This window comes from Sceloporus occidentalis, unplaced genomic scaffold (assembly GCF_023333645.1).
Source record: "Sceloporus occidentalis isolate IW3139 unplaced genomic scaffold, rSceOcc1.0.p SCAF_67, whole genome shotgun sequence".
NCBI classification, from domain to species: domain Eukaryota; kingdom Metazoa; phylum Chordata; class Lepidosauria; order Squamata; family Phrynosomatidae; genus Sceloporus; species Sceloporus occidentalis.
The window spans coordinates 4,204,520-4,230,536 of NW_028317047.1; the positions used below are offsets into that span (position 1 = coordinate 4,204,520).

Here is a 26,017-nt window from a genome sequence, read left to right on the forward strand (position 1 = left end):
TTTGCTGTTGCTTTTGGCAGGCAGGATCCAGTTGATGCGTCGGGTATGTTTGTTTGTAATGGCATGTTTGTTCCAAATGGTGTAAAATTCAATATGAACCAGTCCAGGACTTTGTTTTGTGTGAAACTGTTTGTTTCCAGCCTATTTCTCGTAGGACACACAGATACTGGGTCCATCCTCTGCATTGTAACTGTGGAAAAAACGCCATAAAAAACGCCAAGGCAATAAACCCACATGGCTTTTTCATGGCGTTTTTTCTCTCCCATAGACTTCTATTGGAGAAAAACGCCAAGATTTCCTTGAAAGAAAAGCCAGAGTGTGAACATGCTGCGATTTTGAAAAACTGCCACAGAGCCCCAAAAAGCAGAAAAACGCCAAAGAGGACTGAAAAAACGCCAGACAGAAAAACGCCAAGTGGATATGGCATTCTGCGATTTCCTATTGAAAAACAGCTAACATCTGGCTGCTGCGTTTTTCCACTAAAAAAACGCCAGGTGGCGCTATTGGCGTTTTTATGGGCGTTTTTAGCATAAAAAAACCAAGTGGAAACCTAGCCTAAGTCAGCGTTTGCAATTCTCCGATATACTCTGATTTTATATACTTTATGAAGGGAACATCCAGCCGCTTAAATGCATATGATAGCTGTGTTGTCCATGTTTTAGTGATTTCTTTCTTGCCATTGCATGGGGAAATTCTGCAGAATCCCTCCATATGGATTTGCCCCTTTACCTGCTATTTGCCCTCGAGCTATTTGGTGGAACACATCTCCATGCATGTGATATACTTACTGACAGTCTGCTCCAGCCTTGGCTTGATGAACAAGTAATTGGAATATATGATAAATTGTAATATATTTTCCAAGTATAGTATAAAGCCGAGTACATTAATGATACCGTTTTTTGAGCGATTACCTACTAATATTATCTGTTTGTTTTTCAGCTGCCCTTGCAGGTATTTTACACTGGTAAGAATTTTATCTTTGTCTTTATTAAAAACTGAAAAAAAAAAAAAAACCCCATGGAAATTTTAACAAGAAATATTTTTATTTTCTTTCCGTATGCAGATCTTTAAAATATTTTTATATACATGACCTTCGTATTCCAATTTTGTTTCTTCTGCTTGGAAAATCTGACTCGCTTGAATAGTTAAACTTAGGTCAATGAGTATTATTTATTTAATTTTCTTTACAGGAGCCATATATCAACACTTTTTGAAAATGACCGGCATTTCTCTCACCTTTCAACACTGGAAAGAGAAATGGCATTTCGCACTGAGATGGTAAGTGGCTCTATCAAAACATGGATTATTAACTTTTAGGGCTGCAACAACTAATCGATAATGAAAATCGTTACAGCCCTATTAACTTTTAAAAGTATAGGGACAGTAAGAGTGCCCTCCACTAATACTGGCACCCTTTGTAAATATGAGCGAAGAAGGTTGTGAAAAATTGTCCTTATAGTTAAACCTTTGATCTTTTATTCAGAACAATACACAAAAATATTCTGCTCTCATGGATATGAAACAATTAAAAAAAAAAAGGTTGAATATATGTGTGCCACAATTATTGGCAGCCCTATGAATTCATATCAGAAAAATATATTTGAAGTATATTCCTAGTGATATTTTACATTTATTTTTTTTTAGTATACCTTTGTGACTAGAAACAGGAAATTGTTCAACCGTGACTTGATGTTTCACAGGGGTATAAATATCAGGTAACGCATAGGTCAAATTCCCTTAGCCATTCATGGCATTTTAGGGGTTAATACCAGTTTTGTATGGGGCTCTGCTGCTGCTGGTCTGCCTGGAACATCACTCCTACAGGACTGATCAAAGGGGCTCCTCCCTTCAATTGTGTCCCTGCTGCCCCTAACTAGATTCCTTGAGCTGTCTAGTTTTTGGAAATATATCATTTTAGGGGGTTAAAATTAAATATGGGACCTCTGTGTCTCAAATGAGACGTGGACCCAGCAAATCTGTCAAAATTCCATGTTTGAAAACTGTAATGCACATGTTCCCATTTTGAACCCCGATGCCGAAGAGACATAACGTGCCCATGTATATGGGGTATTCCTGTACTCTGGGGGGTGGGGGTGTTTCTAAATACAAATCACAAGTTGTTTTAGTAATTTCATGTACCCAGAATGGGTTTGGTAAAAATAAAAAAACCGAACTTTGAAAGTGAAATTTTACTGCAATGTTTTTAGGACAAGCTGGCACTAAAATGGTTAAATCAAAATTGTTAAAATGACCCCAGTAAAATACTGTGGGATGTCAACTTTCAAAAAATACTTTTGTTTAGCAGTTTTTCTTTTTCTTTTTGGGACGCAACTCCCAGCATACCACAATTTAACAAAAATCTGGTTTAGAAACAGCGATGCGCGTCATTCATATTTAACCCTGTAAGTGCCAAGATAAATGAAACTACCAGGCATATGAGGTGTTTCCAAAAACAGAACAAATACCTAAATACACATTTGGAGTTTTTTCCCCAATTTGCAACTTTAATTATAAACTGATTTTGGTGCTTATTCACTAAACCGCATGTCTGTAGAAGAGTTGTGGTTTTACCTCACGTTTTGAAGAGTAAACCCCAGTGAACTTCTACTGTCGTGTAAGTAAAGCAGTGAGATATTTTGAGTATCCACTTTGCTGTTAAACTATGCATTATACATGGTGGGCACCACTCTTTATGCAAGGGTTGGCTATTCACAATTCATGTGCTACGTAAGTAATATAGATACTTTAAGCATCAGCCACCTTTGCCTTATTATTTTATTTTCTTAAATTGCTGCATGTTAACATTTTGATTATGATCATCTCAATTCCTAATGATGTAATCCAAAATATTTTGACGTTATGTGTGATGTATGCAACTCGGCTTATTCATACTTTTTATTTTTGCAATTACAGGGCCTTTATTATTCCTATTTTAAGACAATTACTGAAGCTTCTTCATATTACTCTGGTTTACTGGCGATCATGAATGATAATGTGACTGAATATCCTAATGTGATAAATACCTTAAAGAGGTTTAATCTCTTTCCTGAGGTAAGTTATTATGCACACACTTCATTATGGTATTGTATGCACTCTTGGATTAATTAAGAAATGGTCAAATAGAGTTTAACTTATAGTTAATGCTTCAGTGCATTATATTTTTGTTATGTATTTCCCCTCCTTGAGGCATCCTCATTTATTCATGTCGTCAATGGAATGGTCATTTACTGGATGGGTTATCTTTTTCTTTCACTTGATAATATGGATTACATTGCATTAAGTTAGATTGTGTCACATGGGCGTCTACTCACCTAGTGAAAAAATGAATTTGAAAGATAATACATTATAGTTGTAATTATGGAACATATGTCTTCATTGTGTCCAGTTATGATGTGCCACTCTCTGTCACTAGTTTTTCTTTTTAAATGTATTTATTACTTAAAGCGCAAGACAAAGGAGAGATTGCGGTAATGATTGGGCCATTTGCCAATAGATGCAGCGGCAGAAAGTCAGCTGTATGTGAATGAGTTGACAAGCAATTATCATACCTGGGAACTCTCCAGGTTTGACCCGGAGAATGACGGGTGAGCACTGCTCCCCTCCTATTTTTTCCTTTAAATTGGGGCGTTTCCTGCTGCCGTCGGCGGGAACTCCCCCGATGTCAGTGGGAACACCGCCAACGTCAGCAGGAACTCCCATTAACGTCAACGGGACCACGCCACCAACGTCAACGGGACCGCCCCACCAACGTCAGCGGGATCTTCCGCTGACGTCATTGTGCAGTCCTGGCCGCGTCCCGCAAAGGAAGGGTAGCCGGAACCCAGAAGTTCCCAGGTATGGCAATAATGCATAGAGCACATATACCATGGGGCATTTCCAGCCTAAATTAATATTTGTACAGTCGGTGGACAGTCGTTATCCACTTTAGCCAATTTCCGTTTTTTTAGGAGTTCAGAACGAAGAAACGAGGCAGTGGCTTCTAACCTTCAACCTTAAAATCAATATAAATTTGTGAAAATATTTTGGAAACAATATGAATGGTGCTTGCTAAGTAAATGTGGCTACTTGAGAACACAAAGAGATTATGCTCATACTGGCCCATTTTGTATGCGGAGCATTGGTGTGATAGGTGAGCTTTTGTGTTCCTGTTTATTTCATGTAGGCCAGTAGTTTTGGTATTGAGCTCTGGTATTTTTTTCGGATTTGTTCATATAAGTGGCCATCCATCTCAGTCCATGATTTAGTTTGCTTTGTACAGGAGGGGTTAGTCTTTTGATAATGTGTAGTTACGTCTATGAAATGAAATGTTTAATTTCACCTTAACTCATTTACACCCCTCATCAATTCAGAATATATGCGCTCCTTGATAGGGCATACATTATTATATGTATGACTGTTCTAAACAAATAAATCTGCTATACATTTCCTATATCAAGCAGTTAGTATAGTTTATTGACCATGAGACAGACCTTTTACAGTATGTTTGTAAATACAATTTATATTAACAAAATTATATTTGTATTTGCAATTCACCTATTTCATTTTATTTTGCAACAACAATCTTTTAATACTTAAATTTTAAGAAGCGGTATAATTTAATATTTATTCAATAATTTAAGAATCAGCTTTTAGTGTATTGCGGTACTTTGTTCATTTACTAATTATCAGGGAAATTGTGTATTCCAAGTTTTACCTACATAAATAATTTCTACATTTTAAGGCTGCTTTTGGGGAAACTGGCTTGGCAGGCCAGTAAAATAAATCCTATGAAATGAGCTCACTCCTAATCTAATCTTTTTCTACGCAGGTAATTTTGGCTAGTTGGTATCGTATTTATACGACGACTATGAACTCTCTAGGTTTTCAGACAAAGATATGTTGGAAAGTAAACCGTGGAGATGATCTTAGTCCTGTCGATAGCTGTGAAGGTAAAAAAATTTTTTTGGTAGCGATAACTTGGGGGGGGGGGGATCTAAGAACATGATTGTAGAGGGATTTGGCTCATGAGCTTTTTATATTTCCAAAAAACGGTATTAAGTGGATATAGAGGCAAAGGTGATAATTGTTAACCTTATTTGCATGTGCCTACCCAGAATCCCTTGTGGTTGTGAAAGCACCATGAGATTTCTGAGGGAAAAACAAGCCTTCTGGCTTGTCTGGTGTCTGTAGATGAGTCTTTAATAATACTTCTACTACCCCTGAAATACGGTATGTATGAGCAGAGGAAGGTAGTGGGTAAATAAGATAACGCATGCTAAGTGCATATCGAAGTCCACGTTACACAGACTCCAGTGCGTTTTGCTGTATGCAGGCACTCTAGGTATTTAGGTTAGAAAATGACTCATTGGATGTGCCCACTGAAGTATACTATGGTATGTGTCTTGCACATGCTCAGTAGAACACCAATTCGTAAGTGGGAGTAGCAGCAGCTAATCACATGTATGCTATGTGAACACCGATGTTTTGCTATTATACATGCAATTGGCTGCTATTTTTTTTTTTTTATGGGAGCCCAGTTCTTGTTAACTTAAATGAAAGTGCTACTGGGCATACACCTGGTTTCAGTGGAAGCAGCCAGTGAAAGGATATAATGAGACAGAATTCCCTAACTCCAGTAATAAAGGAATGTACGCATTAAAAATAAAAATATAATAGTTGGAACCAGTCTGTTTCCTTTAAAGTGTTGTTTCTGACTATTTGAAAAGTATTTAATAAACATTATGGTTAGGGATGCACTGAAATGAAAATTTTGGACTGAAAATTCGGGATTTCCTTGGCTGAACCCAAAAATGACCCCCCCCCCAAAAAAAAAACACACCAAAAAAATTAATTAACTGTGTGTGTGTGTATATATGTATATATATATATATATATATATATATATATATATATATATATATATATATATATACAGTATTTGCTCGAACATAGGCCGCACTTTTCCCCCCCACTGTAAGTCTTTATGGGGGTGCGGCCTATATTCGGGGTTTAGTGCAGGAATGCGCAATTCATGTCGCCCGGCACCCGGGACATGCAGTTCCGGGTGCCGGGCAGGCAGCAAGGTTAGGATACAGATCCCCGCAGCGGTGCAGGGGACCTGCATCCTACTCTCCGATGCACTCAGACAGCCTCCCTGCTCAGACTTCCGGTGCCGGCAAGGAAGATTAACGTACATCGCGCAGACGTTCACCGGCTGCAGCGATGCGAGCATAAACGACCTCCACTGCCAGGAATTCCCACGGGGGGAGTCCCGGGAGTCGCAGAAGTTGAATACGTGTACTGCGTAGATGTCCTCCGGCCCTGCAAGACCCCGGGGAGTCTGCACCAGTAAGTCTAGAGGAGGGGGGGCCACATTTTGGGGGCAGAGTGGCAGCATATCTGGGGGGGTAGAGTGGCAGCATATCTCAGGGGGGGGCACATCTTGGGGGCAGAGTGGCAGTATATCTGTTCCACTGAGTGTTTTTTTTTTACTTAGAAAATGTTTTCTTTACAAAAGCACCTAACTTTTAGGTATACTTTATTTATATAGATATATATATATATATATATATATAATTGTTAACAGCAATCAAACTCCTATTTCATTATTGATTAGTTGAATCGATTTTTATCGATTATAAAATGAGGGTTTTTTCAGAGCAAAAACTGTTTTATCGCAGAATGTTGTTAATAACTTTAAAAAGAAGCTGTGATGAGATCTTGGAAGATGAAAAGTTTTGATAATCTTAAATTTTGCTTTATATTTTAATTAATACGTATATTTTATGATATTCTTGCTTAATGACTATTTTCTATCTTTAAGGCCTTGGTGATCCTGCGTATTTTTATGTCACCATGATTTTTATTTTAAATGGAATGATGATGTCATTGTTCTACACTTATGGTACATATTTAAGGTAAGCCTAGATTGCCCTATATATATTTTTATACATTTAAAAAAAAAATCTTTTTTTATAATTTTTTTTTTTAATTCTAATTTAAAATATGAATGGCTGTCTTTTTATAGAGCTTGTATTTAAACTTTTGTTTATATAGAGTGTAATTAGTGTATTAATATATTTTAATATTTATATTTCTTTTCACACATTAACTAGTGGTATATGGAAACTGTTCATCTTTGATTCCCAGATTGTGTACTTCCTGATTAAAAATGTATTTAAAATAAAAATTATGTGTCCCCTGTGATCACCAGTGGTCGTTTTTGTAAATGGATACTCCGGCATCTTTATGTAAAAACGCATGTTAAACTACTTAAGTATGTATTCTTTAGACACGCAGAAAAAATATACCGTATATGTAAAGTAAACGTCCTTTTAGTCTGCAACAGACTGCAGCTTCAATGGTCTGTTTTTTGTGCCACTTTTGGCTTATATTATGTTCAGTTTTCATAGCGCTTTTAAGATATTAACATATTAATGGCTGTTAAAAAGTCCATGCTGATTAAACATGATATTTTATTTTTCCAGTGGAAGTCGACTAGGAGGCTTTGTGACAGTTTTGTGCTTCTTTTTCAATCACGGTGAAGTAAGTATTTCAGTTTCGCTCTGATGAACTATAACTTATAAGTATTTATTGTCTTAAAATGATCTGCACGTTTGATTTATATATATATATATATATATATATATATATATATATATATATTATACACACATACTTTGTTTTTATTATGTGGAAAGGGTGCAGTGGTGTAGAGGGGGGCTCCCCTTGCACATTAGCTGCTTGTTTTTTTTGTTTCATCTTTCTTCTGCTTTTTTTTTTTTTTTTTAAAGTGCACACGTGTGATGTGGACTCCACCTCTTCGAGAGAGTTTTTCATATCCATTTCTTGTTCTTCAGATGTTCCTTTTGACGTACATCCTAAGGTATTTTTTTTCATAATCTGCTCTCTGTTGATTTTTCATGTGTATGACATACAATAAATGTGAAAAACACAACTGAAATAACACCAAGTAACTATTTGCCCATGAAGTGTTCTGTTTACCAACTGAAATGAACTTTTGAGAAAATAAATCAAAATTTAGTTTGCGTGTATATTCGGACTTGAAATGTTCAATTTAGTACATTTTAGAATATGCTTCATTGTGATTGATCCCTGCTTCGCCCCCCAAAATTACAATTCCCACAAGGACAGGTCACAGGTGTCCTTTGTGTTCTGACCTGCATCCTTTCTCTAATGTTAGCCGAATGCCAACACATTCAGGGGATTTAAATGCCCAAACCTGATGTCATTGGAGTGTTTCCTAACATGACAGTTACTTGCGGTGGTCTGTGGAGACCCCAATTGAGTCTCCTGTCTAGGCCTTACAGCAGCAAGGCAGCAACTCCTATAGTGAAGAAACGGCTATGCTCAAGGTAAGAGGGAGGAAGCACAGCCAGCAGTACCACAGTAGCAGAGAAAAGAAGGAATAATGTGACGGAGGAAAGAGGGAGTTAGAGGAGAAGAAAGAAAGGAAAGAGGAGACAGGAGGCAGGGATTGAAACTAGATAGGATGGTATGAAAGATGGAGGATAGAAAGAGAGAGGTAATGTGGTTCACACAAAGAGAGAAAAGGGAGAAGAGGAGAGCAGAGAGAAAAGGCGGTAAGAAAAAAGCAGTGGGGAGAGACGGACAACAAAAGAGAGAAGGAAGAGATAGAGAGAAATGTTTGTAATCCAGGTACATATTAAAGAATTAATGATTCAAGTCTATATGTATTGTGAATTATGTAGACCCTACGTATTACCATATTTACTCTATTATAAGACAAGGTTTTTTTCCAGAGCAAATGCTCTGGAAAATACCCCTTGTCTTATAATCGGGGTCGTCTTATAATCAGACCTCGAATAGGTCTGATTATGAGAATAAGATCCAGATCCCCCGCAGCGATGCAGGGGACCTGGATCCTCTTGTGTTATGCCCCCCCAATTTACCGGTGCTTCTGAGTCCCCGGTGGTTAGTCCAGGCAGCGCGTAGAGCTCTACGCGATTCGCGTAGACAACTTCTGCTGCAGCCGGGGTTGTCTGCGTCTATCGCGCTGTCAGAGATCAGAGTTCCCCGCACCGGGGCAGCCTACAGAAATGCCTTATACCCCGCAAACTTACCGGTGCTTCTGACTCCCTGGCGTGTGCCCACACAAGACAAAGCGCATCTCTGTTTTCTGGAGCCCATGTTGGTCACATACACATGTTCTCAATCTAAAACTGTAATCCGTTTAATATGATGTTTTACGTGTATTATATGTGCAGCTTTTACGTTAATGGATACTGATTATATTTTGGTATTTTTTATTTTTAAGGACACCCAATGTTGGTAGAAGAAGCTTGATTGCGCTTTGTGTTTCAAATGTGTTCTTCATGCTTCCTTGGCAGTTTGCACAGTTTGTTCTTTTAACTCAGGTAAGACTTCATAACAGCAGGCTTGTTTAGGACATTGTTCCCAGTCCCCCCACATGTGGCCATTATGCTGGATTGAGCTCTTACGAACACTGTGCTATAAATGGGACCGTTGCGCAGATCTGCGATCTCCTTTGTAACCATCACATTGAGCTGTAGCACAGCAAAGCACAGAAGGAACCATTTTTGGTGGCATATGGAATGCCACCCCAGGCCAGATTATACTTCTGCTTCAGAAACAAATTCTAGACAGTGCTTCATGGAAAAACAAAAGTATAGTGCATATATATATATATATATATATATTATTTTTTTTTTTTTTTTTTTTTACATTTTACTAATTGGTAGAAGTAATTACAGTGGTAATGAACAAAACATAATAAAAATTTAATTGCTGGATAATGACCAGCTTTAAAATATATTTCCCTGAAGCATATATTGCATCACCAATCCGTTTCATTGAATTCATATCTGTCACTGTGTTTTCAAAAACTGTCTTTATTCCCTGTCCCTGCCTTTTTGGCCCTCCTGAAAAATATGTATTTGGGATAACTTGGGGGATATTGGTATACATTCATTAAGCCTTTTGAGGCAGTGGCACCGAACCCCTGGATTTCCTTCCATAATAAATGACCGAATAAATGTACACCTTGTCTCCTGTCTTAGCTGGTGTTTATAAAAAATAACATGATTTTTGTAGCATGAATCTTTTTGGTTCAATCAGAAACCAGATCATAATGGTTGTTGGAATTTTGTGTTTATCTCACAATGTTGTTTTTTTTCCTTTTTAATATCAGATCGCCTCGTTATTTGCCATTTATATTGTTGGATTTATTGACCAGGAGAAGATTTTGAATATCTTGTATACACATATGGTGAGAATTCCTTTATGTTTATCTTAGTATTTCACAGTGGGCATGTATAGATACCGGAAGTTAAGACTCTCTAGTTTCTATTATATTAATAGTACAGCCAATTTAAAGATGAAGAGCCACAGTGCTCTGTATTTTAAATTCAAGATTGGCTTAGAAATCTTACTTGAAAGTACAGTATCTCACAAAAGTGAGTACACCCCTCACATTTTTGTAAATATTTTATTATATCTTTTCATGTGACAACACTGCAGAAATGACACTCTGCTACAATGTAAAGTAGCGAGTGTACAGCCTGTATAACAGTGTATATTTTCTGTCCCCTCAAAATAACTCAACACACAGGCATTCATGTCTAACACCTTGGCAACAAAAGTGAGTACAGCCCTAAGTGGAAATGTCTAAATTGGGCCCAATTAGCCATTTCCCCTCCCCGGTGTCATGTGATTTGTTAGTGTTACAAGGTCTCAGGTATGAAGGGGGAGCAGTTAAGTTTGGTGTTATTGTTCTCACACTCTCATACTGGTCACTGGAAGTTCAACATGGCACCTCATGGAAAAGAACTCTGAGGATCAGAACAAAAAGAATTGTTGCTCTACAAAAAGATGGCCTAGGCTATAAGAAGATTGCCAAGACCCTGAAACTGAGCTGCAACACGGTGGGCAAGACCATACAGCGGTTTCACAGGCCTGGTTCCGCACAGAACAGGCCTCGCCATGGTCGACCAAAGAAGTTGAGTGCACGTGCTCAGCATCCTATCCAGAGGTTGTCTTTGGAAAATAGACGTATGAGTGCCGCCAGCATTGCTGCAGAGGTTGAAGAGGTGGGGGGTCAGCCTGTTAGTGCTCAGAAGGAAGCCTCTTCTCAAGATGATGCACAAGAAAGCCCGCAAACAGTGTGCTGAAGACACGCAGACAAAGGACATGGATTACTGGAACCATGTCCTGTGGTCCGATGAGACCAAGATAAACTTATTTGATTCAGATGGTGTCAAGTGTGTGTAGCAGCAACCAGGTGAGGAGTACAAAGACAAGTGTGTCTTGCCTACAGTCAAGCATGGTGGTGGGAGTATAATGATCTGGGAGCTACAGTTCATTGAGGGAACCATGAATGCCAACATGTACTGTGACATACTGAAGCAGAGTATGATCCCATCCCTTCAGAGACTGGGCCACAGGGCAGTATTCCAACATAAGGACCCCAAACACACCTCCAAGACAACCACTGCCTTGCCAAGGAAGCGGAGGGTAAAGGTGATGGACTGGCCAAGCATGTCTCCAGACCTAAACCATATCGAGCATCTGTGGGGCATCCTCAAACAAAGGTGGGGGAGCGCAAGGTCTCTAACATCCACCAGCTCCCTGATGTTGTCATGGAGGAGTGGAAGATGACTCCAATGGCAACCTGTGAAGGTTTCGTGAACTCCATGCCCAAGAGGGTTAAGGCAGTGCTGAAAAATAAGTGGCCGCACAAAATTGACACTTTGGGCCCAATTTGAACATTTTCCACTTAGGGGTGTACTCTCTTTTGTTGCCAAGGTGTTAGACATTAATGTCTGTGTGTTGAGTTATTTTGAGTGTTGAGTGTCATTTCTGCAGTGTTGTCACATGAAAAGATATAATAAAATATTTACAAAAATGTGAGGGGTGTACTCGCTTTTGTGAGATACTGTATATTGCCTTAATCTAATAAATGTAAGCAGGTGCTGATGCCTAAAATAAAAAATGCAAATATGGCTGCCACATAGGTCTATGTCTTACCACGCATACTTGAATAGAATTCTTGCGTGTGCACCGTCACCTCTACCATTGGCCACATTTGGGCCCATGAATCCTCCAAAATGTGACCTGTGAATGTAATGTACTCTGGGGGTGTTGCAAAATACAAAGTGGAGTTTTAAGCATCTGCACATATCCTAAGCAAGAAATCCACAGTCATTTTGCAAGCTGTGTATAAATATAACAAACACCTGATATTTTTGTTTGCAGATAATAGAATGGCTGCATGAAAATTACCCTAGTCAAATATACTGGGTTTTCTACTTTTTTGTAAACATATACTTGGGCTGCTTTGATTTTTGTGGCAGATTTTGAAGTTAAAGTCAGGGGCGTAACTAGAAACCATTTTTTATAGTAAATTATTTTGATATGATGATCATATCAAAGTATAGCCATGTTTATCTTTATATGTAGGTACTGTACATGAGAGGATTAATTTTATACTTGTTAAAATTACTTAGTGTTCAAAGTATTTTGTTTTTTATAGTAAAAATATGTGCATTTTATTTTGGTCTCTCTAGATCTCACTGGGTTTGTGTTTTATCCTGATGTTTGGCAATTCCATGCTACTAACATCATATTATGCCTCTTCTCTCGCAGTTATTTGTGTAAGTATTGGGGGAAAACATTACATTTTTTTTTTCTTTATCAAGCTCCAACTTTTGTGAAATTTAAACCTCAATAAGTGTTTGTTAATTAGTGTAAATGTTAAAAATAAATATCGAACATGTATGTATCCATCGGCCGCTGGAACCACTATATGGCTATATGTTTTAAATTAAATCATAGTTGATCCAATATTAGCATGGCTTCATTCTGTTCAGTAGGGTAATAAGTTTGATCAACGTCTTACACATTTCCCTGCAGTTCTTTAAAATATATAATGTTAAATGATCTGATTTTTCTGATTCATTATAGACAATTTTGGCTAACTGTAACTAGTGACTCCTGTAAATATACTAATTTCTTTTATTTTTAATTTGTAGGTGATAGTTATGAGCAGAAAAGAATTCTTGAAACTTCAGACCAAGGAATTTGTACTTTGGGTAGGCATACATAACAGCAGGAAACATTTCTGTTGTCATAAATTAATTTGATCACAGACTATGGTGGATCACCAGGAAAATACAGGCTATACTGCCATATACAGTTTAATACACAAAACATAGATGTCTTAACATTGATATGCTTGCTACTTATTAAGAAGTATCAGTGTATATAGGCTTCCATTTCATTGGCATTCATAATACCACCAACCTTTTTGTTTCTCAAGATATTGCAGGTGATTGCTTGGATCTTCGGAACAATTATCTTAAAAGCTTTAACTTCCGTATTGCTTGGGGTGAAAGATGATGTGAGTACCAATGATTTCATTCTCATTTATTCTGTGAATTGCATGAACCTTCTACGACTATATCACTTTAATTGATGAACCAATGACTTTTAAAGTTTTTTTTCCTACCTGCTCCCTAACGCTATTGCAACTTAACGCAGCTTTAGAAAATGAAAAAGCGTGTTAAAAGCTTCTGTGCTGTTTTCATGTGGTTAAGAAATAGTCTCAGCTTTGGAAATGTTTATCTAGTTGGCATAACACAAAGTGGAATTGATGTTTTGTTTAAGTCAACAGCACTCTTTATATGCTGTACAACAAATGAACTACATGAGAAGTTCTCTTTATGGATGGTAGAAATCCCATCAAGTAAAGCTTAACAATATTTTTATTGTCATACTGTCCTTCCAATTCATAGGAAGTATACTAATGATAATAACATATGTCCAAATTGTTGCTTTTTTTATATATACATACACCGTATTTGCTCGATTATAAGATGACCCTGATTATAAGACGACCCCCCAAATCTGAATAATAATTTAGGAAAAAAAGAAAAAGCCTTAATATAAGATGACCCTATAGGAAAAAAGTTTTACCAGTAAATGTTAATTCATGTAAACAATTTTTTTTAATAAAAGCTATGAATGAGAAAAATATTTTGGTTTTATTTCCTCCTATTTTCCAACCTGCCCCCTCCAGTTATGCACATCTGCCCCAGAAATGCCTTATACCCCCTATATGCCACTGTGCCCCATGATATGCCTTTTAACCCTATATGCCACTGTGCCTCATGATATGCCTTTTGATCCCCTATATGCCACTCTGCCTCCAGAAATGCCTTATACCCCTATATGCCACTCTGGCATTAAGGGGGTTAAAAGGCATATTATGGGGCAGAGTGGCATATAGGGAGGCTTAAGGCATTTCAGGAGGCAGAGTGGCGTATAGAGTGTTAAAAAGGTATTTCTGGAGGCAGAGTGGCATTAAGGGGGTTAAAAGGCATTTCACAGAGCGCTCTGCAGCGTTTGCTCTGAAAAAAACCTCCGTCTTATAATCGAGCAAATACGATTTTATATATATATATATATATTTATTTATTTTTTTAAAATTTTTATTTATTTATTTTTTAGGCTCATATAGGCAACATCCTGAAATCAAAGTTTACCAGTTACAAGGACTTCGACACACTGATGTATACCTGTGCTCCAGAATTTGATTTTATGGAAAAGGAGGTAATTTAAATTAAACCATATTCCGTCAAACTCCTGTTTCCTTTAGCTCTAACTAAGCTTAATAGAGAAATTTGTGAAGTTTAGGTTCATTGCGGAAGTAACAAAACTACAGGCTTGTTCTTAATGGGTGAAGTAGGCATAAGCTTCACAAGGCTTCTGATAAAGCATTGATCATTCCCCAAGTTAGTATAGCTTTATTTATTTACCGAATATATCCCAACTGGCATAAGTTCAAAGGAGGAAACTACTGAATTTTAACAGTGGGCTGTCGCATCAATGTCAGCTGAAGGAAAGAATAGAATGTGCGCAATCCAAGGAACTATGTAGCTTTGAAAGCATTACCTGTAGCTTCATCAATATTATATATGCACTACTGAGATTGGGAAAATGTTTTCACTACTGCTACTATAACAATTTAAAAAAAACCATAATGTGTAAAAAATGGATAGGAAAAAAATAAAGATACTTTTTACAGCTAGGATTTAGCTTGCGTTATAGAAAGTACTTCAATTACTTCTGTCGCTTGATGGATTATTTGGGGATATTCAAACAATATTAGATTGTAGTATGAAAATGTTTATGGTACACCACACTGCAGTGTTTCTAAACTATTAGTGGCATGCTTAACCTTAAATAATTTAAATACGGTAAAAAGTCTGCAGGTTTTGAAATGTCTGTATTCACATAACCATATTTTCTTTCCTTTGGATGTTTCCAATCTTAATGATACTGGGATTTAAACGAAGTTAAATTATATCCTGTATATTATTGCATATTTTTGTAGTTTGTGTAGCACAGTGGGGACTGATGAAACTTTCTGGTACTGTACATACAACGAGGTTAGAATAATATGTTTTGTAGAAAAGAAATGTAATTGTGGAAGTGACCTGCCCCTAACAACTGGTAGCTTTTTCTATAATATATGGTGCAATGGGCTGTCCCAATAGTCTTTGAAAACCCTAACCCAACATGTCTGGAGTTCTTTTGCTAAATAAGTGTATCAAACAGCTATCTTTTTATTTTATATTTGTAGACTCCTTGGAGATATTTAAAGACACTCTTACTTCCAGTAGTTCTCCTCGTATTTGCCACCATATGCTTGCGGGTAAGTGAAATGAATAATCATAAATCAGAGTCAATCTATATTACTATACATCCAAGCATAATTGTTTGTGTAATGTACCAAAAATACTTTATTTCGTCGATTATAAGACAACACCCCCCAAAATTTGTACATATTAATTCACATGTAAACTATTTTTTCATATTTAATAAAAACTATGATTTGAGAAAAAAGCATTTTTAAAATGTCCTTTTATTTGCCAATCTGCCCACCAGTTATGCACATTTGTCCCATGGCTTGCAACTCTGCCCCCCCAGATATGTCTTATACCCCTGCGATATGCCAGTCTGACTCCCTGATATGCCTTATACCCCCTTATTTACCAGTCTGCCCCCAGATATACGTTATACCCCCGTATATGCTTACCGACGCATCCCTAGACTTCTCCCCCGTGATGACTTGTCCCACGTTGTGCAGACTAGACTTGCGCATTCGTCTTCGGGCGAACATGAAAACGAGCACGAAGAGGCCGTTTTTTTGTTCGTTCCGAAGACACGCTGAAGAGAATACAGTGTCGGCAAAACGTAGGAGAAGACGAAGACTCACAACCACGAAGAATCGAAGAATTTTAGCAGCCGCCAAAATTTCAAACAGGAGTGAGCTGATCTCGTCTGTCCAATCAGCTCACTCTTGTGACGTCACGCTAAGGGTCTCGTCCAATGCCTGTGCTGCTGTTTTTTGAATTCTGAAGGCGCCTTTATAAGACCAGAGCTTGCCTGAGAGATCCATTCATTTTTCACTGTGACTGCTTTGGCAACACTGCTGTGCTGCATCCGAGCGTTACAGAGAGATTGTTCTGTTCTGTGTGAGACTGGTAAGCCTTAGCCTGCCATTTCTCACAGTGTACTTCATCCTCACTTCAGTGCTACTTAATCAAATTATTATTATTCATTATATTAATTAAATTTTTTTTTTATTTAATTTGTCATCAACTGTAGTGTAAGTGCTGTTGAGTTGACAGTGCGTCTATAATTTAATAGTTCATTATAATATTATATATATATATATATATTTGTCAGTCATATATATATATACTATAGTATACTAGTGTAGAGTGTACTGTAGACATTCATCTACTAGTGTCTAATTTAAAATCAGTAATATTAATTAATATAATTAATAATTGAATTCATTATAAAATTATATATATATTTGTCAGTTATAGTTAGTAATAGTATACTAGTGTAGAGTGTACTGTAGACATTCAAGACATCTACTAGTGTCTAATCTAAAATCAGTAATATCAATAATTCTATAATTCTTTCTTATCTTAATAGTTAATTAAATTAGCTATAAATAAAAGTCATAATATTAATTAATTACTACTAGCGTATGGTTCAGCTAATCTTATTAGTACTGGTGCTGCAGCTCTATAGTTTGTGCTTTGTTTTAGCAACAGCAAGAGACCAAGTCAATTTTTCTTAATTAATAATCTTTCATTTTATTTCATTTGTTTTGCTCACCTCAGTCCATCAGTGAAGTGAACTTGTTGGGCTAGTGAGTGCAGCCGCATAAGTGCTGTGTGTTTTTGTTCAGCAAGCAGTGAAGCTAACTGTTTTGCTGTGACATTTTATTTTATTTCTAATTCTTTTCAAGAAAAATTGACTGTGACGAGCTGTACTAAGCAAAGCTTCACGCTACTAGCTGTAGTACTAAAATAATTCTAATCTTCTTTAATCTTAATCTATAATATATTATAAATAATATATAACAATATAAATTCTAATTCATAATCTATAATATAAGTAATTCTAAATTCTAATTCATAATCTATATTCTATCTATAATATATAAGTAAATTATTTCTAATCTATTAATATTATATAACTTAATATTAATTAATAAATCATACTGAATCTGATTTAACCTCACTTTAGCTTAGTGGGTTTGAGAGCGTCTGCCTAGAGGTAGATTTATAGTAAGGAAATATAGCTTTAGGCTAGCATAGTAGTAGGCTAAACTCTGAGGCCCGTGTAATTTCAAATTAAAAATAAAATACTGCTAGTTATTAAATAGTTAATCTTGAGTTAATAATTTAAATAACTTTAGCACTTTGCCAGATTGCACACAACAGCACAGTGCAGTAGTGCATAGTTTTACTTTTTAAGCAGTAGCACTGAAGAGAACTTCCTCTAAATTTTTTTGTCTTTAATTCGTTTTTCCTTTTTTTTATTTTATTTTTTTATAGTTTTTTAAACACTACACTACACACACAACACAAAATTTGAAATGGATCCTCCTTTTGGGACTAAGGAGGGACAAGCTCCATCTACCACCACCAGCACCACCACCAGTTCTAAGATGCAGCCTTTGCGTCAGTCTAGTCGGCCAAGTAGGCCAAGCTCTCGCTTATCATTTGGGGAAGCATTGCTTGAAGGATCATCAAGTAAAGGAAAGGCACCAAAAGCAGGCAGTAGTAGTGCGGCTAGGCCCACAAGCTCTATGTTTTTTTACGGAAAGCCTAAAGCACCAGAAGCACGTTCAAAGTTAAAGGGTAGCACAAGTAGTACCAGCCCAGTGACTAAAAAGAAGTGCCTTTTGCCCCAAGCAGCATCTTCCCCATCCACAAGCAGCATGCAAGGTACCAAGCAGAGCCAAATTAGCAGCAAGACTCAGAGGGGTCCCAAACAAAAGCGATCTCATTCCTTTGTAGGGAAAACCACCACCACCCCCACCACCACCCCCACCGCCTCTACCACCACTAGTGCTGCGCCTACTGTTCCCACTGGTACCGCCACGCCATGTCCTCCTAGTACCTCTAGCAAGCCACCAAGTCCTTACAAAATTTTTGTAAAGACAGTTAGAGAGAGGGCTACACATAGTGGAACTCCACCTAGCGAGGTAGCAGAGGAGCCTGAGACTGAGAGGCCAAGTGCAGAGTCTATTCTTCCTGCTCGCACTACTACTAGTCACGAGTCTCACGACGATATCAGTCTTAGCTCCAGCCTAGCAGCAGTAGTTCTGTCCCGCTGCAGAAAGATCGCTGGGCACTTTCACCATAGTGTTAAGGCTAGGCAACTTTTGAGGGAAGAGCAAGAGAGGTCAGGTCTTCCCGTACACTGCCTACGCCAGGATGTCAGTACACGGTGGAACTCCACGTTAGACATGCTGGAGAGGATTTTGGAGCAGCAGAGGGCAATCCATATCTTGCCTCAGAGCACAATATTGGGATTACCTCTCCATTGAATAGGGAGGATTGGACAGTGATCGCCCAGCTAGTGGCAGTCCTTAAACCATTCAGGGATGCCACAGAAAATTTAAGCTCAAACACTGCCAGTCTGGCCCAGGTAATCCCAGTGTTCTCCCATCTAGGCAGCAAGATGGATGACGTAGCAGCCATAGTCAGGAAGCTGAAGGATCTGCTAAAAGTACACCTTCGCAAACTAATGGAAGAGAGTCCCGAAATGATGCTAGCGTGCCTTTGCGATCCAAGAATTAAGGGAAAGCTAGCTTTGAAATTTAATGTTCTCAGTAGCTACCGGGAGCAATTGGTCAACAAGGTGCGTGACTGGCAGCGTAAAATGGGAATGCTGTCCGAGGAGGGAGAGGTGCAGGAGGAGGAAGAGATGATGTGGTCTGCTACTCCTAGCAGCAGTGCCACAAGCAGCACAACACAGCTGAGTGGAGCAGCTGCGTTTTGGGAAGAGGCACTTGGGAGTATAGTTGGACCATCTGAGAGAGCTAGCAGCAGAAAGGAGAGTAGTGCTGCTAAAATGGTCAAACTTTACCTCTGTGAAGTTCCTTCTGCGCCTAATGTTGATCCTCTTAGCTACTGGGATGAAAAGAAGAGTGTGTGGCCTGCACTCTCATGGGTTGCGCAGCAGCTACTATCATGTCCGCCAACCACTGTTCAAAGTGAGTGCGTGTTTTCTATGACTGGAAACATACTGAGTCCACAGCGCTCACGCATGGCACCTCATCTGATGGAGCAGATTGCCTTTCTTAAATTCAATCTGCCCAAGTTGGGTTACCCAGCTCTTAGCTTGGAAAGTTAATTTTTTTTCTCTGTAATGTTTAAGGTAGTTTCTCCCCCTGGCTGCACGTGTTTGTGGTGTGGCAACGTCTGCTACCTCCGCCGGTGTAGCCAATTTACGCTAGGGCCTAGTGTCTGAGTTCTGGAAGTCCGCTCCCAAACGCCATGGACTGACAGACTTTCATGCTTTGCCCTGGGGTGAAACAGGTGAGCGGGTCATCAATTGCCCACTCATTCACCTTTTTCCTTTTCCAACGCTGCTGCTGGTGGTGGTGCCAGCATCTTTTGCCAGTTCGCTTCCTGGCTGAAATCATGCCTCAAATGTCCCTAATGGAGAGGGTAGTTTCTCCCCCTGGTTGCACTTGCTGCGGTGTGGCAATGCCTGCTACCTCCGCCGGTGTAGCCAATTTACGCTAGGGCCTAGTGTCTGAGTTCTGGAAGTCCGCTCCCAAACGCCAAGGACTGACAGTCTTTGGATGCTTTGCCCTGGGGTGACACAGGTGAGCGGGTCGCCAATTGCCCACTCATTCGCCTTTTCCAATGCTGCTGCTGCTGGTGGTGGTGGTGCCAGCGTCTCTTCTCTGCCAGTTCGCTTCCTGGCTAGTGTCATGCCTTAAATGTCCCTAATGGTAAGGGCAGTTTCTCCCCCCTGGTTGCACTTGCTGCGGTGTGGCAACGCCTGCTACCTCCGCCAATGTAGCCAGCTTACGCTAGGGCCTTGTGTCTGAGCTCTGGAAGTCTGCTGCCAAACGTCTAAGACTGACAGTGTTTGGGTGCTTTGCCCTGGGGTGAAACAGGTGAGTGGGTCGCCAATTGCCCACTCATTCGCCTTTCCCAATTCTGCTGCTGGTGGTGCCAGCGTCTCTTCAATGCCAGTTCGCTTCCTGGCTAGTGTCATGCCTCAAATGTCCCTAATGGTAAGGGCAGTTTCTCCCCCCTGGTTGCACTTGCTGCGGTGTGGCAACGCCTGCTACCTCCGCCAGTGTAGCCAGCCGAAACGGCTGCCCCCTGCCTGCAGACCAGCCCCCTGCCGAAATGACCAATAGAGTTGCACACACGTTCCTTCACGGCAGCTGCTGCTGCTCCGATGTGTTGTTAACCCCGTATTAACCCCTGCTAGGCAACCGGGAAGGAAACGAAGATTAAACGAGCACGAAGAATGTCCGCGAATATTCGCCCGAAGAGAAGACAGGAACGGGCGATACGAAGGTTTTTCCCCCCCGAAGACGAACACGAAGAGCCCCCTGGTGCCCAAGTCTAGTGCAGGCGCTCACCGGCTGCCAGAGAGGAGGATCCGGGTCTCCTGCAGCGCTGCAGGGATCCTCCTTTCTGGCAGCCGATGATATGCGTTTAGACAACCCTCCGCTGCTGCTGGCCAGTTCTTCTATAGTGTAGCATCGGAAGGTCATGTCGCGCTCTGTCATAGAAGTGCCAGCAGCAGCAGCGGCGGCGGTTGCCTGCGCGCGTCGTGCAAACGTCTTCCAGCTGCCAGACAGGAGGCTCCAGGTCCCCTGCAGCGCTGCGAGGGATCTGGATCTTAGTCTTATAGTCAAACTCCGTTACCCATACGAACAAATAATGGGACCTCTTCCGGGTGCAGCCGCTCCGGTTACCCTCCGGCACAAATGATCAAATTGGCGGCCACGTGAGCGGATATCTGTGGCGTACTCCAGAAGGCAGTTACAGAGATATATCCACACGAGCAAAGCAACAAATCCTCATCTTATGCGTTTCACCCCAACGGGCTTAATCATCTATGATGATACGTGGTCGCCGATTTGCTGATTATAAGACAACCTCGAATATAAGAGGAAATGTGAACAGAAACATGTAAAAAATGAAAACGAACGATTTCCGATGGACTAGCATCTTGGTGCTGATGAGTTCTTAGCAAGCTTCTGCCACATGTGTGCCAAACTGTATCAAGTTGTCATGTGTATGAGCAAACAAAATAGACTAATAGATGTTTATTGTGTAAAAGAAAGAATTGAAAGAATAATATGCAAAGCTATATTGGAAGCATAGGTTGATCGTTCAACAAGCATGGCAACATAAGCTAAATGTATCACATATATATGTGAATTCTTTAACAGGTGGCAATAAATATGATGGAACAGATATGTATGATAAAGGGCTGTCAATGCATAAGCAGATGTTGTCCGTTACTTAAAAAATGTAGGTGTACTTCCTTTATGTACTTACATTTACATTTATGCTGTGCTTTATTTTCCTTACAGGCTTTCAAAGATATTCAGATTTTTGACAGACAAAAGACCATTGATCTAAAAGGACACAAAGATGAAAGGTAAATCTTTCATCTTTTCAATACAAGGGGATAGAGGAAGGGGGTTCATATTCTCATGGGGATTTTAGCCCTAGAGGAAAAAGAGGGGATCAAAGTTTGGATAGCATACAGCTGAGAATTGTTTTTGATGATTCTTTGCACAGAAAGATTGTTACTAATTTGTTTGAAACATTGTTAATAATTTAATGTGTAACTTTTTTTTTATTATTTCTGTTTTAGGCAGTATTCTACCAGCGGAGAGGTAAAAATAATTCAATTTCCTGTGTGGTAATTCCTCGTTTTCATTTCTTTTCAGTTCTTTCTAGAACATTATATAACTGCTTACATTTACAATATATCATTTTGTAAGCAAACAAGGTTATGGTGGCCTTAATCCAGGGGCCGCTTTTTTTTTTTTGAGGTGTGGCTGGAGGGAGCTTCACCAAGATTTTTTTTTTAATGTGAGCTTTTTAACTAATTCTGAATGTATGAAGTATGAAATTAGAAGCATGATTTATGTTATTTACACAGATAGTCAAACAAACTCTGTTTTCATGGATATCAAACGATTGCAAACAGAACACAGGTTTATCCCCCAAAATTAAAAATTGTTAAATATATTGCATGTGCAGCACAATTATTGGCACCCTTTTAGTCAATGATCTGAGACCATTTCTTCATACAGAATCTCTCCAGATCCTTTAAATTTCAAGTGTGACACTGGTGGACTTTTTTCCTCAGTTCACCCCACAGGTTTTCTTAAGGGGTTCAAGTCAGGGATGGACATGGTAGGACCTTGATTTCATGGTTGGTAAACCATTTAAAGTCTATGAACTTGAGTATCCTAAGAAAATGGGATACAGCCCCATAACATTAAAAAAATCGCCACCATATTTAACCGTGGGCATGAGATACTTTTCCATATTGCTATCTCTCTGTGTGTCAAACCCACCTTTGGTTTATTTCCAAAAATCCCTTTCCCGTTTGAAGTTCCTGTAGTGTCTGGCAAACTGAAGACAGTTGAGTCTGTTTTCAGATGAGAGCAGAGGCTTTCATCTTAAAACCCTTCATTCAACTTGTGTTGATGTAGGCGACGCCAGATTGAACCGCAATTGCTTGAATATAAGACAAGGGGTTTTTTTTCTGATAGTTTAGATATGAATTAATATTTACTAGTAAAACTTTTTTCCTATAGGTAGTCTTTAATTCAGGCCTTTTCTTTTTTTCCTAAATTAATAGTTAAAATTTTGGGGGTCATTTTATAATCTATGAAATACAGTAATTCTGACCCCAAGACACAACTAACTTCTGCAAATCTCCAGCTGTGATCCTTAGAGACTTTTTTTTGGCCAATTGAACCATCCTCAGTGTGTTGACAATATAGACACACCCTCTTTTAGGTTGATTCAAAGCATATTTCCAGTTAACTAGAACATTTTAATTATTGCCCTGATGGTGGAAATGGGCATATTTCATAAGGGTGCTAATAGGAGGTAGTACACACATATTCAGCAATTTTTATTATTTTTGGGTAAACCTGTGTTGCAATTGTTTGATATCCATGAGAGTAGAGTATTTTTGTATAAAAATCAAAAGGTTAAACAGACATTTTTTTCACAGCCTTCTTTGTTCATATTTACCAAAGGTGCCAATATTAGTGGTTGTCACTGTATGCATGAAAGATGTAAAGCACTCCTTGTTTCTTGGACTAGTTTATTTTAGTGCAGAAAATGTACTGTTGTAGTGTGGATTTGAGAAGCTATCGTGTACAACATACATGAAATAATTCATAATCAAATACTGCCTCTGAGTAGTTTGTTTATGCTTTTTCCACAGCTGGTATATCACGCTTTGCAGCTAGTGGCATTTGCCGTGCTTGCCATTTTAATTATGAGACTAAAGCTGTTTCTCACTCCTCACATGTGTGTCATGGCTTCCTTGCTGTGTTCCAGGCAGGTAGGAAGAATACTTTTTTTTTTTTTTTTTTTTTTTTTCTTTGTTGTAGCATATGTTGTTGTTGTTGTTATACCGGTGAAAAAATACACTTGCAATTAATAAAAAAAAGAAAATCTTACACTAAACCAAGGCATACATATTTTTCGGTTCGTTTTTGGCCCATTCATTTTCAGGCAATGATTTTCGTTCCCTGCCCATATGGTTTAGCTGTAAATTGGGGGCATTTTTCATTTGGGAACAAAATTGTTGGGTCTCAACTGCTCTCTTCCCTCAAACATCTGATATGCTCATTTGGGTTCCAGTACAACTTATATGGAGACAACACCCTAACCTATATTTCCTCTCCTTACCTTTCACCCTCTCTTCTACCTTGTATCACCAATTTTCTTTCAGGAATTGCGTCATGGATGGCGTACCATTATCTAAAGCTCAACTGAGTTTATGGTAAACTTCCACTCTGTCCACAATTCCTGACACATTTCTTACTGTTGACAACTCCACTATCGAACAAACAGACCAAGCTCGCTGCTCTCCTTCATCCCTCACATCCACCAAATCCAAGTTCTAATCAAGCCATCTAAACGATGAACAACGTCCACAGATCATCCAAACTCCATCAGCTCCTCCCCATAAAAACAGTCCTCTCTTTTTCCACTTCTCTCTCTCAACCACAGACTGGTTTGTAAACTCGCAAGAGCAGGGCCCTCTTCTCCTTTTGCACCAGTTTGCTATTGTGTGTGACTTTAAATTATTCTACTGATTGTAACAGCGCTACTAAATCTGCTGTCACTAAATAAATCAATGTAATGTACACAAACTGCTCTTTTCATTTGATTTTCCAGCTTTTTGGATGGATCTTCAATAGAGTTCAACCTCATCTTTTTCTCTTCACTATAATGGCTCTAATGACAATACAGGGTTTCACCAACCTACAGAATGAATGGAACATAAAAGGAGAGTTTAGCAATTTACCTCAGGAAGAACTATTAGAATGGATACAGACAAACACAAAGTCTAGTAAGTTTTTGGAGGTTATGTTTTGCTTGTTGTTTGTTTTGCTTTTGTAAAATAATGGACTAGTCATGTTGACTTTATTTTCCCCCGTTGAGTGTTGTATGATTTAGAGTGTCTGACTCTCTTGATATCTCTTACTGTGTCAATACTGTTTATTTGCGGTGTATTAACGCTGCATTAGCTAGCATAATGAAAGAGCAATGCTAGAACTTTTGTATATTTAATTTTCCAAAATAAAATACAGAATTGCACAACTCAAAACTTGTAAAAGGAGATATCAAAATTACAAAAAACTTGAGACTTTCCCAAGCGAGCAATGTCAATTAAGAATAGAACGAGTCTCTACATTATCCATTGACATAGCCACTTCATATGCATGTTCACATCCATTTGATAAATATTTGAAAAGCTTAGCTTAAACATAAGTAATGCTATAAATGTATGGAACTGTAAAGCAGAACAAAATAAAAAATTAGCATAAACAAACACTAACACAAAGGCCTCTCTAATGTAGTGAAGGCTACATCAAGCACTATGCTCAAGATTAATACTCTCAAAAGTAAATCTATTTCGGACAGCATGGTGGCATACTAGTTATAGCCACCCGGAAGAAGGCCAAAAAAAGCTAAACTCTAAACTAATATTAAGTTGTAGATTCTGCAATCATGGGGTTCATATGTTATAAAATGTGTGGGGAGTTTCATGAACCAGTTAGGTTAGTTTGTCCATCAGTAGGCTCTCATTAATTTTATTTAGGACTAGGATAACTGGTGGAATATCTGATTTAGACCAGAAAGAGCCAATAGCACCTTTTGCCCGTCAGCACAATCTATCAAGAAAAGAAAAGAAAAAAAAAGGTCTTGAGAGCTTTCCCGTAAAATATGCTTCTTCTTCTTCAAAAAAAAATAAATTAGAAAGAACACAGGGTATATACCTTAACCTGATATGATCTAGCAAAATGCAACAGCTGCACATAGTGGAACACATCTGAGAGTTTAATGTTAAGTGATGGGAAAGGCTGCAGATACATATCCCCATATCAGAGAATTACGAGGTCAGCCAGATAAGAAAAAGGGGT

The 26,017-nt window shown here is 38.7% G+C and overlaps 1 protein-coding gene across 1 annotated transcript in view; it reads left to right on the plus strand.

The window, feature by feature from the left end:
- Nucleotides 1–947: 947 nt before the first annotated feature.
- LOC149286666 (protein C-mannosyl-transferase DPY19L1-like) overlaps nucleotides 948–26,017 on the plus strand; it is a 33,992-nt gene continuing 8,922 nt past the window's right edge. The window contains exons 1-18 of the mRNA XM_089493847.1: nucleotides 948–964; nucleotides 1,191–1,278; nucleotides 2,914–3,051; nucleotides 4,808–4,928; nucleotides 6,803–6,896; nucleotides 7,467–7,524; nucleotides 7,773–7,864; nucleotides 9,278–9,377; nucleotides 10,172–10,249; nucleotides 12,546–12,632; nucleotides 13,011–13,070; nucleotides 13,298–13,378; nucleotides 14,488–14,589; nucleotides 15,623–15,694; nucleotides 21,923–21,990; nucleotides 22,210–22,231; nucleotides 23,806–23,925; nucleotides 24,768–24,942. Of these exons, the coding sequence (XP_089349973.1) occupies nucleotides 1,258–1,278; nucleotides 2,914–3,051; nucleotides 4,808–4,928; nucleotides 6,803–6,896; nucleotides 7,467–7,524; nucleotides 7,773–7,864; nucleotides 9,278–9,377; nucleotides 10,172–10,249; nucleotides 12,546–12,632; nucleotides 13,011–13,070; nucleotides 13,298–13,378; nucleotides 14,488–14,589; nucleotides 15,623–15,694; nucleotides 21,923–21,990; nucleotides 22,210–22,231; nucleotides 23,806–23,925; nucleotides 24,768–24,942 (1,489 nt within the window). The 5' untranslated portion in view covers nucleotides 948–964; nucleotides 1,191–1,257. The remainder of the gene's footprint in view (nucleotides 965–1,190; nucleotides 1,279–2,913; nucleotides 3,052–4,807; nucleotides 4,929–6,802; nucleotides 6,897–7,466; nucleotides 7,525–7,772; nucleotides 7,865–9,277; nucleotides 9,378–10,171; nucleotides 10,250–12,545; nucleotides 12,633–13,010; nucleotides 13,071–13,297; nucleotides 13,379–14,487; nucleotides 14,590–15,622; nucleotides 15,695–21,922; nucleotides 21,991–22,209; nucleotides 22,232–23,805; nucleotides 23,926–24,767; nucleotides 24,943–26,017) is intronic.